Source organism: Rhea pennata, chromosome 10 (genome assembly GCF_028389875.1).
Source record: "Rhea pennata isolate bPtePen1 chromosome 10, bPtePen1.pri, whole genome shotgun sequence".
Lineage (NCBI taxonomy): Eukaryota > Metazoa > Chordata > Aves > Rheiformes > Rheidae > Rhea > Rhea pennata.
Window position 1 is genome coordinate 20,082,096 of NC_084672.1, and position 13,228 is coordinate 20,095,323.

The 13,228-nt window shown below is 34.7% G+C and overlaps 1 protein-coding gene across 9 annotated transcripts in view; it reads right to left on the bottom strand.

The window, feature by feature from the left end:
• The window catches only part of HERC1 (HECT and RLD domain containing E3 ubiquitin protein ligase family member 1), a 104,273-nt gene that overhangs the window by 8,833 nt on the left and 82,212 nt on the right, over window positions 1–13,228 (bottom strand). For all 9 annotated transcript variants that reach the window (XM_062584069.1, XM_062584068.1, XM_062584074.1 and 6 more), the window contains exons 54-69: window positions 12,286–12,413; window positions 10,729–10,929; window positions 10,134–10,264; window positions 8,891–9,090; window positions 8,294–8,402; window positions 7,634–7,780; window positions 7,036–7,137; window positions 5,600–5,773; window positions 4,973–5,266; window positions 4,020–4,085; window positions 3,798–3,923; window positions 3,073–3,211; window positions 2,421–2,602; window positions 1,478–1,633; window positions 802–924; window positions 135–237 (exon numbers count right to left, since the gene is read on the bottom strand). In XM_062584069.1, the coding sequence (XP_062440053.1) occupies window positions 135–237; window positions 802–924; window positions 1,478–1,633; window positions 2,421–2,602; window positions 3,073–3,211; window positions 3,798–3,923; window positions 4,020–4,085; window positions 4,973–5,266; window positions 5,600–5,773; window positions 7,036–7,137; window positions 7,634–7,780; window positions 8,294–8,402; window positions 8,891–9,090; window positions 10,134–10,264; window positions 10,729–10,929; window positions 12,286–12,413 (2,381 nt within the window). The remainder of the gene's footprint in view (window positions 1–134; window positions 238–801; window positions 925–1,477; window positions 1,634–2,420; window positions 2,603–3,072; window positions 3,212–3,797; window positions 3,924–4,019; window positions 4,086–4,972; window positions 5,267–5,599; window positions 5,774–7,035; window positions 7,138–7,633; window positions 7,781–8,293; window positions 8,403–8,890; window positions 9,091–10,133; window positions 10,265–10,728; window positions 10,930–12,285; window positions 12,414–13,228) is intronic.

Genomic DNA, 13,228 nt, shown 5'->3' on the forward strand with positions numbered 1-13,228 from the left:
TTCATATACGGTCAGTTCAAATCTAAAAAGTAGTATTAATTCAGTCTTATAAATGTATCTTAATATTCTTCCTTCTCACTTTCAATACACAAAAAATCTATAGCTGGAGAGGTTCAATTAATAGATTGTCTTACCCTGTCCAAAAGTATATACGTGACCATCTTTTGTCAATGCAACAGAAAATTGGGTTCCACAGGCAACTTTTTTTATTCCAACTCCACAAAGAATATCCACTTTCTAAGGGAATAAATGAGGTGAAAAAGAGCGATTGTATTATGAGGATATAAACAGGAAATAAACAAGGAACTCTAACTCCTGCTTCTGAAATGGAATTTATAATTCCCATGATATAACGAATATATTGTAGTATTATTCTAATTAGGGCTTGTAACTGAATACAGGAAACAATGTACACTTTTCTCTTTTTCTTTAATGAAACTAACTCTTTGTTCTACATACAATGATTCCAAATACCTGTTACTTATAGGTGGTTGGGTGGGTTGGCACCCGTACAAGCGTGTAACAGCTTTCCTCCAAATTCCAAAATAACAAACCTCTCTGCTTTAAGCTAGCCTTAACTTTTTCACTTTTTTCATTGTCACAAACATAAGGTCAGTACCATTTACATGAAATCCTTGAAGTGTCAAGGCTCAGCCTAACAAATCACTCACCAGAATTATTTATGCTAGTCTCTATTAGAATAGTAAGTAGCTGGAAATAATAATACAATCTCAGTGCTGCATAGCCCATTTCACAGCACTAAAAATTTATACAAAAGATAATTTCTCTATGAATTCTAACCTGTGGTGAGGATTTTGCCGTGGAATTTCCCAAACCAAGTTTACCATAATCTCCATCTCCAAAAGCCCACACCATAGAGCCATCTGTTGACACAGCTACCGTATGATTGAGTCCACAGGCCACCTGATTGAGAGAAATATGCTTTTATGACATTTTTTGCTAGCTTATTGCTAACTCCAACACCACAACTATCTCTTAGAGGATTTTTTTTTTAATACTAGAACAATATCAAAACTTCTATCATTTAATACTGCATTTTGAAGATATTCAGCAGCATATTAGCATTTTTAGGCATTTGCGTCTTCTCTATTCCTAAATCAAAGAACAGACTTATACTAAATACGTTCATTGCTTTAGGATATAAAATACCTTATGAATTCACGCTTAAAAATGCCCAAATATCTAAAGATGAAACAAAAAATTAATCATCATTAATTTTATCATCTATATTATATAATATTAAAATACATGGGCAGTTTTGCAGAAGGAGGATCAAAACAATCAGAAAAGAAACGATGAAAAAATTATACACGCTGAAATTCTACCATCACATTCAAAATAAATGCCAAAGTTAAAAACAGAGCACTCAAACTGATGTTATGACATTTCAAAGCCAGCTATGTTGAAAACATCAGTTTTAAACAAAGATACATTGTTATTTTTAGATAGGCCGTGCCTGTCCAATCTGGTAACCCTCCAGCGCTGTCACTCTTTCCGGAAGTTTCTTGTTTGAAGTATTTCCTAGTCCTAATCGACCATAATCCCCATTTCCAAATGTAAAAAGTTTGCCATCTGCTGTCACCACAGCTGAGTGTTTAAAGCCACAAGACATCTGCAAGAAAAATATATGCATTTTAAATTTGTGAGAAATAGTATATTAGCTATTACATGTTTAGGCTTTTCCTTCCCTAAACTGTATCTACTTTATAAAGAGCTAAAATACAGATATTTTAGTATTAAGGATTTACTCCTAACAATTTAACTTTCATTTCCCTCAAGGGTTATGTTAGGAGGAGGCTAGGCTAGTATCTGGGTGAAGAAAGGCTTTTAGTCTCTTTTTTAATTATTTCTACCGATTTCTGTTATCTGCAAGCTGGCAGAGAACATAGATTGATTTTGCTTTATCATAGGGATATTTTAAATTTTGATAAATTTTCAAAGACAAGTATCTTTTTGCACATTGCTTTAATGCACTCTGAGTAGTTAAGTTAATTAAGAAGGGGGCTGAGTGCCTAGTTTTAATGATCAAAGATATGTGACAAAGATTAAGACAAAATTTTAAATTGTGTTTATATTTTGACAACTTTTTAATCATATCTCCCATTCATGCTTTCAAATTTATAGTCTTCTCAAACACCAAATGTCAAGTAATATTAGATAACAAGTGAGCTCTGCAATACTAATATTCTTCAGATGGAAACTATCCACTTGGTTCACAATGCTAGAGAGCCATCAAAAGTTTCCTCTTTTCATTCACTTTAAGAAGTCACACTGGTAAGACTGACAATGATTCAGGAACTTTTCTATTGCTATTTGTACCAGTCACCCCAATTCAGTATCCCTAATGCTAAGTTATCATGCCTACAGGTTATACAAGTAAAAAGTATATGTTTTGGAACCTGCACCACTTCTTCTCCTTGCAGAGCCTCTATTTGCCTAGGTCTGCGCTGTCTGTCGCTGTTCCCATGTCCCAGTTTTCCATAATCTCCATCTCCCCAGCTAAAGACTTCCCCACTTTCTGTTAAAGCCATGGAATGTCCATCAGATCCACAGGAGGTCACCAGCTGTGTTACTACAAAGCCTTTTAAAGAAAACAGAGTAAAAGAAAATTTAGAACAAATCATAACAAGAAACTCATAACATCCATTTATCCAAGCATACCTAATGGTAGCAAAGTAAGTCTGGGGAGCGAATCAACCAGGAATATAGTTTTCCTGTTATAGGAATTCATTTGTTCTTAAGGAAAATATTATCTTCTCATGTACAACCTATGCTTCTGGCCTGGCACTAATTTGGAAATGAACTGTTTCTAATTTGAGCAGGCACTTTTCCCCCTAGTCATCTTAAAATTATGGACTTTTAAGATATCACTACTTAAAGTCTTGAGGAGAAGCAAATACCTAACATTTATGCAAGTTTTTAATTAAAAAGAGTACAATATTTTAAAGTGTAAATCTGGGGGGAAAAGTGTCAACACAAACAACTATATGAACTGCTAAAGTGCTTATTTTTGTTCCATCAGTTGACTGATTTCAAACCCAACAGTTTTACCTTGCAGTGCTGAAATGACCGTTAACACATGAAGATCATCAGAATTTCCTTGTCCCAGTCTCCCATAGCTCCCTTCTCCACAAGCCAAAACTGTGCCATTAGCTTGAATGACAAAAGTGCAATTCTGACCACAAACCACCTAGTTAAGAAAAATGCACAGGATTTGTAATGAGTTTGGTGTTTTAAATACAGCAACATTGCATTAGAACGTGCAATTATTGTTAAATTATATCAAGATCACAGACTATTTTGTCACATGGCAAATGTTTCTGGGACAAAGTTGTTTACATAATACTCTCATTCAACATTTAAGAATGTTTTATTACCTAATCACATCACAATAAAATTATTTCATTGAAATATGCTACTAGTTTTGTAAGAGAAATTGCAATATATTCTCCTACAGAGATTTAGTTTTGACATTTTATCTTGAATGACAATGTTATTTGAGAAGATAAAATTGACGTATGCATTATGCTAGCGCTGTCCAGGTATTTTAAATCATGTCATATCAAATAGTTTTATTTTGCCACTTTCAATGGTTTCTTGGTGTGAATCTGTGAAATAGTTAGTGTAAAAACTTGAAAATACATGATCTGGGCATGCTTTATAGCAAATTCTAACAACAAATTGAAAATATATTTAGGGAGATATTTTGACAAACAAAACGAACAATACATGGTATCTCATAAAAAAGAGAAAAATGACTATCTTTAAGTGATTACCTGCTGAGCCTGAGAGAACGAAGGTGCTGCTACTGGTATCATAACATTTCTCCCTGCTTCTGCTAACTGTCCGTGCCTTCCTGCTCCCCACAGATACACATCACATTTCCCTCCCAAGTGCCAATCCTATGGAACAGCATGAAAGAATGCTTTAGAACAGGAGTACTTTCAATAGCTTACAATGTAAAAAACCAAAAAAATAGAAAAATCCATTTTACTAACCTCTGGCCTTGATGTTGCCCATGACATAATCTGTTCATCCATACCATTGATCCATTTACTATTATCCTACACACCAAAAGGCACAGTCAGTTCAAGAGCTGCATATTATTTTGCTGGTTTTTAATATCATTTCCTTTTCAGTAAGAACAATACTGACATTCAAATTATTCTAACAAGAAAAACAGTAAAAATGCATGTGTACAGACTCAAATATTTGGTTTTTGTCCACAGGTCAAGCTTATTTCCTTAATACAACTATCTACCAACTTTTGCAAGACTCAAAAGTGCAGCACTGTGTCCTTGAATTAGGCAAGGAGGAGGGGAGGGAAGAGGAAGAAGCAAATTTTCTATTCCCTACAATAGTCATCAAAAATATTTTAAAATTCATATTGATTATTTTGGAAAACGAGTAGGTTAAAAAAATATCAGCAAGGAAAAAAATCACGATGAAATCATCTTTTCCTTTTTAGTGATATTGAGGGTGATATTGAGGGCTTTTTTAAGTTTTAAATGGAAAAATTGGCTTAAGATGTTACAAGCTTGCTGATAAAATAATTCAGAAATTAAAAAAAATTATTTTCATTTACATATCATAGCAAGTCATACAAGCAATTGGCACTGTCGACAGCGTTCAAACGAATGTGCCAAGAAGTTATGCTAAAAGTTAGCACAGTAAAATTCTACATTTCTTTCTTCCATCACATATGAAAATTACTGTTAAGGAGTATGTACTTCTGTATGCAAATGACTTGCACTTTGCACTTGCGACTGATTACACACACACAGGGAGCAGTCTTTACAGTATATTCTATACCAATTAGTTAAAAAATAAACTCGTATTTATGCTAGTGCTTATGTTAGCAAATACAAATCATTACAGTTCAGATATGTTATCTGCATCACAGCAGACACTTAGTACTAACACGCTTCCTTGTTGATAGAGCATATATTACCATCAGGAGAGTAAGCTCATCCTCTGGAACAGGCTCCAGGTCTGGAACAGTAAAGGATTCTGGGAATTGCGCTCCTTTGGCCAGGGCTTCAGCAGCTTTTATGGTAGTGGAGAAACACTCTAGCCAGGCCCACTCTGTGGGACTCCAGGCTGAAGGATCAGGGAGGCAGTTCTGGTGATGAGGTGGTACTGGGGGACTGCACAAGAGCTGATCTAGGTGAAGGCCCACAGCAAGTGAAGCCAAGCACTGCATGTAAGGACTATGAACCAGCTGGTCTCCACAAACAACATGGGGCTAAAGATGAGAGAAGTGGGAGAGAGAAATTGAACACACAAAGTTAGAAATATATATTCATCAATTCAGAAATGGCAGCTTATCAAAGCTGCTCTTGTAGAAAAATATTTTTTCTCATACTTAATCACAGCTTTTCTAGTAATTTAAAATATCCTCAAAGTAGGAGAATACTAGTTTTGAGAATCCTGAAAGGCAACTTCAAACAGGGTGTACAATCTAAAACTTCAGAAAAGCCTTCTGTGTTCTGCATTGAAAGACTGAAATCAGTTGAGAGCTGAAGTTACCTAAATGTTTAAAATGTAAATTTTAAATGCTCCCGTGAATTCCTCTTACCTTTTCATAAGCGTACTGTTCCTGAAGCATTATTGGCAAACGTTCCAAGAAAGCTCGCATGCAAGGAGCCATATTTAATCCTAGAACTCCCTGTTGTTTCAGTGCAGTCCTACATGTTGCAAGAACGTGATTGGAAGATATCCACTCTGCCGTACAGTTCACTACCAGCACATCCTGTTTAATAGCAATTACAAGACATGTTAGAAATTAACATTTCATAAAACAAGATTATTCAGCTTCATTGATTTATCTTAAGTTGTTTCAATTATCCTAAGTTCCCACAGATGCCAGAAAATGCAGAAGCTTGAATATTTTTATCTCTGTTCATGAATAATCAGCTGGCAATGCTACATAGCGGCTAGCTCCAATTTCTACTTCATCATGTGTAACTCTCATGTACCCAAGACAACAGTACGATTATCACTCCAGGGAAGCAAAGAGAAGAAAAGAAATATTAATAAGCAGAGTCCATTTCAGTGAATGTTGGTATAACCTTAGTTTGAGATTTGCCTTGTAATATAACCTTCAATTTTTGGGCTAAATTCAGAGGGCACTTTCAAAGAATCACAAAATATTTAGAACTAAATACATCTTGCCTCTACTAACAGAGATCATAACTTGTGTCATACTTATGTCCATTAAAAAAAACAAAATATATATATGTGTGTGTGCGCGTGTATATATATATATATATATATATATATATGTGTGTGTGTGTGTGTGTGTGTGATATATATATATGTATATATATATATCATTTGGTAAAAATCAGCAGGGCTTTTTTTATCCCTTGAGGAACTAGGAGACTTGCATAGGCTTCTAAATATTGCCCCAATCACACTTACAGAACTACTGTTCAGATGCTAGGAGTTCTTGATAGAGCAAACCTTAAAAAGTTAATTCTGCTGCTCCTTTAGATTAAATTAAATCATTGAGGTAAAAGGGAAAAAGGAAGAATTTCTTCATAGCACATAAAGGACAAAAACAACAGTGTCCTCCTCCTATTTTCCTGGTCCACTGACTGCTGCTGCCATTGAACAGAAAAGTGGATGTAATGAATAGGCAGCATCCTTTACAACCACCAGCTCAGAAGGATTTCTCCCTGCCCCAAGAGCTTTCCTCAGAAGAAAAATCTGAAATTTAAGATGCAAGACTTTAAAAAGTTTTTTTTTTTTTTTTGAGTGAAGTGATTGTTGAAAGTCAAAACATTGCAGTTTGCAAAAACAACAGACTTGCTTAGATTCCCAATTACCTGTATTGCTTTTTAAACAAATATTCTTGGGCAAAACAAAGCCAATAAACAAGAGATGTCTGCTGATGTGTTTTTGCTTTGTTTTGTTTTAAGGCAAATACAGACAAAAAGCATTTTGTCTTAATAAAATAATTCTCAGTTATACAAAAAATTAAAGGAGCATTATTTTGACATGTAAGATCACCTTTGATCTGTTAGAGCATGCAGCTACTCCAACTTCAGGTATCCATACGGCAGTTTGAATAGCTCCAGAACCTATCACAACACTTTGTAGTACTGAACCATCCTAAGAAAAGAAGTGATCTGAGTCAGTGTGTTTATAAAGCAACTTTTCTATTTTAATACATAAAGTTACATACCTAGGATGATACACTCCAAGCTGCAAAATAACTGTTTTAAAACTGTCTATACTAAAATCTAAATTCTATTTAGAGTTTTTATCGTATTAAGGAGATAACACAATTAAGGCTTTAAAAGTGTTTAAACATTATCTAAATCTTTGAAAAGTTCCTAGAGTAAAACAAATATTGTTTTCATCTGAAAGGTAGAGTTGGGTAATTCTCCAAAGCTTAACTAACATGATCAAAATTACCCAGTGAGTTAGCAGTAGGATCATATTTAATATTTAAACATTTTACAAGTGTAATTTTATACAATTAATTTAGAAAATACTTTCTCTAATGTTTGTAACATGTTGGAAAGTAACTGAAAGGTAATCTGATACCTTTACCTTTTTAGATACTTATACTAAAAAAATTATGCTGCCTCAAAGAGGGTCTTACCCGTAAAGACCAAATATTCATGAGACCACCAAGTCCACCAGACACTAACGCCAGTCCATCAGGACTGAACGCAACAGTCCGAACAGGAGTAATGTGTCCTCTCAGTTGAAATACGCACTTGACTTCTACTACTTTTTTGTATCCATCCTGCAAATTATTTCACAGTTATGGAACACAATCGATTATAATTTATGGAAAACCAAACAAAATAGCAGCTTCTGTATTTTGATACTGATCATCTGTAAAGATGTGGCACTTTCATAAGATAACAAAAGACTAGTACTGTAATTGTTTTTTTTATAAATATATCTTTGTTGCGTTATCTCTTCTTCCCTTTAAAAAATCCCATCAATACTAAAGACCACATTACAATACAATTTTACATGAAGTTTATCTTATCTTTACCAAAAAATAATTTTAAATTGTTATCAAGTTCTAGTATAAAGTTATCAGTTTTAAAGAAATCATAGATCAAAACAAGCTGATTTAGACCTTTGATCTTTCGTTTCCTGTTCTGGAAATGTCTGCAATATAAACATTGTTTAGCAAGTGTCTTCCTTAAGTATATGTTGAGTTTTGATTATCTTGCCCACATTCCTTCTCTGCCTCCGCAATTTCAGAATAACCAAAGAACATCTTAAACAATAAGTCTACTTTTACCTTGGCAATTGTTTCCTGGTCCCACCATCCTTCTGAACAAGTTGAACTCGACTGCAGTGTGATGTCCTGGGGAACAGCCCAGACGCACACCAAACCATTGTGACATCCTCTGAAGGAAGTCAAGATAAATCAGAAATAAAGGTATTAATTCACAGTATTAACTAACAATATGTCCTAAAAGACATAAGTCACTTTCACCTCCCTTCTATAAATTTATAGTGTATCAATTCACATAAAGCAGAAAGGCAAGTCCTCACTGGATAAATGCACTTTTTCTTTTCCTGTAGCTTTCCCATTTTTACTAACAGCATATTCTCATAAAAACTATTTGAAGAAAACTAAAAAAATTAATGCAGGATCCACCATATACGAGTATCATGGTAGGAGAAAATAGTTGGTAACACAGCCAGAAACATTCTTCCTATTTGAATCCTGGCTATACTGGTGCTTTATGGATTTCACAATAACTGAATTACTGAGCTGAATGTGATCGAAAAAAACAGACAACAAATTTTCTTTGCTCTGGACATCAATAACCAGTAAAAACCACTGGAAAAAGAGTTATTAAAACAAACAACAACAAAAAAAATCACATACGTAGCTAGTAAGAGATGCAACTTGTGTCCTTTTCCTGGAAGTGGACACCAGGCAATGCCATTCACAACAGCTGGATGTGACAGTGAATGTAGACGTCTCCAACATCCTCCCATATATCCCCAGAGTTTTACTGTTTCTTCTTTAGCGCATGTCAGGAGAATTTTACCAGTTGGATCCCATTTCATACTAACAACCATATCCTAATGGATTTAAAAAAATTAGGATCTGGTATCAAGTTACGCTACAGAAACAGAAAATTCAACTCTCAGAGCTAGTGCAATATGTTTCATTATTATTAACCAAGAACATTTTATTATCATATAAATCACAACAGAGATAACAAGATGCAATAATGAAGTCTGATACTTTCCAGAAGTATTAAATAAAAAAATCCAGCTTCCTGAGAGAAACTCTGCGGAAAGCACAGAGAAAAATGTTCTCTTCTCCGACTGCACACCTTTTTTGAATTTTTTTTTCAAAGAACTAGGTAACTTTTTCTTCATTTTCATACTGTGAAATTGTAGTATGAATCACCTTAATGGCACCTGGGATCATGAATATATTATGCAATGGGCCAGATGTAGCACTGAGTCTCCTAAGTGATGTAGGAAAGGAGAAAAGTCCATAGCAGAAGCAAAGCAAAGCAAAACCATAGCTTTATTCTTCCAGCATGCCTATTCATAGAAGCACTCAAGATACTTTTAACTGAACCTACACCTGGGAAATTCTCCTATTAACTTGACAAATCATTTACGGAGTATTACTAACGTATTGTCAAAACCGAGCAAGAAAAAAATCCAAATCTTAGTGCCCGCCTGTTTTTCAGAAACATCTTTCGCTTATCACTGTAACTGCTGCTTTACAATAACATGCGATATGACCAAAACTAAAATTTATTATGAGCGCTTTTATGAATGAAGAGAACTAGTCTTTTAAATCTAGAAGTGCATCATTATGCCTTTAATACACTTTCGTAACTGTAGCAATATAAACTTCATTACCTCTTCTAGAAAAAAGAGCTATAATTTTTATACTTTTTTTTTTTTTAATTCGCCTGAATGGTCCTCTAAAATCTATTTTGTTTAATGTATGTATCAGAATAGGTGAAATAGGCATTTTTTTGTTAAAATAAGCTGATTCTCTGCATTTGATTTTGTAAGTAGCTTTCAAATACAGAAAATAGCTTGAAAAGAGTTCTTTATCCACAAAAATTAAGCATTAGTTTCAAAAAGATTAACTCTACCTTATACGCATCAACTAGAACAGTTCCTCCTTTTTCAAGTGGTTCCTTTGTTCCTATTAGCAATTTTCCATCTGAATAGCCAACTGCAAACGGTCTGTCTTCGCTCAGCCAGGCAAGGCATGTGACAGACACTACAAGAACGAATGACACAACATTAATTAAATTAAATTGAACTTCACAGTTCTGCTAAAGAATTTTTTACAGTGCAACTGCTTGAAATATAAAATGTGTAACAATCTCCCCCATCATTAAGGTTAACTAGTATACTTTTTGATTGAAAATTTTAATTTGTACAGTAAATATAAATCTGAGTGGATGTTGCAGAGAACCTATATTGCATTTATACAGTGGCAAGGAATGTGGGGCTTGGCTACTACAAACTGTTTGCCTTCACTGTAGGGGCAACCAGGGTGCAGACTCAGATCCCACAGGCTTTTCTCCTCTCAGGAACACAAATGGTGTTTAGTAGCAAAGCGCCAGAAGTGGTACCCTCACGAGCAATAAATAAAATGAGATTATATATTTGCTTTTAAAAAAGAAATCGGTAAAAACTTGCAATTTTAATCTCTATTTAAATACTGATATGGTTACATACCATCCTTTCTGTAGCAGTGTTCCAGTTCTAGCCGGTGCATGGTTGAAACATCTACAACTTCAATAAGCCCAAGAGATCCATCCATACGACCAATTAATAATAATTCTGGAGCATCACCTGTCCACGGTGCAGTTGGTCCTTCTTCTGGCCAAGCTAGAGCAGACACCCAGTGAGGCTGAAGATCTAATAATCCTTTTCCTCCTAGGAGCCCAAAAAATCTTTTAAACTACTTCATCTTCATGAAGAAAAGATGACCACAAAGAAAAAATACTTCCCATAGGAAAATACCGAGAGACCATATTTACTCTTATGCCACAAACTACAAATTCACAGAAGGTACAAGACTATGAAACAATGGATCTACACTGATCTAGCTAACAAATCTCAAATCTCAGTCAAGTTAGACAGCTTTGTTAAAAAGAGAAAGTTAAGTTTTTCAGTACTAGAAAACTTCTATACTTTTCTTGTGGACTGTATATTAGGATGAGGGGAAAAAAGGATAATTCAAATAATAAGTATCTTAAAGCACTATAAACGTCTAATGGACCTCATGCATATGAAAACATCCACAATTGTCAGAAAGTAATCAGTGATTTTCCTATGCACAAAACAACACAATCAAGCATCAGAGATTTCAAATGATAAAGTGAAAACAGTCTTCCTCTCAGAGGCATTCTGGAGATATTACTTTGGTTTAGTCAAGTAACAACAAATGACAGGAAAATATCAGAACAGGATCCACTTAAAGGTACTTGCAAACCGCAACAAGGAATTAGGAAGGATCGTTCCTGGATTGGGTTCAGTCCTCTGTAACCCTGTGCAGTCTCATCCATAAAATTATCTAAACCATTTTAAAGTGTTTCTTCCTCAGTTGTCTTTTTTGCTTGTAAACTATTTGAGATCAAGATCCTTTGAGCATTAGAGATTTTCTTCTGATTTCCTTTAATTATTCACAGCCAATTAAGTTCCATTTCTTCTTGTGTCAACACTATCCATTTGCTTACACAGCTGCTTTTTTTCCCTGGGCTTCTCTCTGCTAGTGCTTATCTTCCTAATGTATTTATTCATAATCTTCCTCCTATGAGACTCTTTTGTTCAACTAAACAAAGCAAATTCTCTCATTCCACTCTCGTTAGAAGGTTTTCCGTCTACCTTATCACTCTAGCAAACTCTGCCTGCATCTGTTTCAGGCAATTTTGTCACTCTCGATGCCTCATTTAGAAAGATAATTCTTGGAAACTACAGGAGTATAGCATTTACAGACAAAAATTGCTAACTGCAAGTTTCAAACCTAAATATTTTTGATTCAGTAACAGACAACAAGGTTTCATACTTGATGATCGCTTTTCTATTGACATAATTTAAAGCACATATTCATTTGTGGTCAGTGCCTTTTATTACAGAGGGTTTACAGTATTTTGAGGAGGAAGGTAGGCATTTAAATTGGAAAGCACACACACTTAAGTACCTAAATAAGCAAATATTCAGTAACTTAGTAGTCTCCCTAAAAATACGCTGCATCATAAAGTATTCAGAAGTACAACAGTTAGAACATACCATTGACTTGCCATATGTTCACCATCTTTTCTGTAGCTCCAGCCAGATACTTGCCACTGATGCTCCAACAGACAAGAGACAAGCTGAGATCACTAGGTGACCCTAGACTTTCTTCAGAATCACCTTCTCTATAATGAATAAAATAATGCACTTTAAAAAGGGTATTCTCTTGTAGCAGACAGGAAAACAGAATTCATGAAATAGATATCTGAGTTAAGATCTGGAATTCTTCTGCCGTCATGCAGTTTTCTGCTCATAGTTCCACATTTCATTTAAAATCTCTCAAACTGTAGAATGAGATACCAGTTATTTCCACAGCAGAAGTCTGAAATTAGGTTTCAATTAGAAGGGTGATTCTAATGATCTCTAACTTTACCTGGATACATCTTGAACTTAAGAAAAAGCATCTTTGGCAAAGGGACAACTTTCTGGGAAGTCATGAAATGAAACAGAATAGCTTAGACTATGCAAATTAAAGAGGTAACCATCCTGCTAATTCTACTAATTCTACTAATTAATACTAATTCTAGTCTAAACATTTGCTCGTGTTACAGCACTGCTGAACTGCCTTAAGAAGTCTAAATTGTGTTTTAGAGTTTGTTTGGCTACTATGGGACTACTGGCATGTTCTATTGCCCTTGAAGTGCACATAGAAACAGCACAGTTTTTATTCATTTTAGTAACAGGAAAAGGAAGGCTACAGTGTGGCCAGGATGCTTTTTGTAGGCAAGATACTGTATTGCCCTTATATTTTTTGAGATATAAGAAGAGTATCTTGGTGTGTTTTTTTCCAAGCAGGAGACATTTTAATTGTGAATACAGCAGATAGTATGATGCTATGACTATCATTTACCTAAAAAGTTAACAGAATAGATACTAATATTGTATCATCTGGTAACATTTAAATAATGCTCCCAAACTCAGAAAAACCGTAAGCATCCTC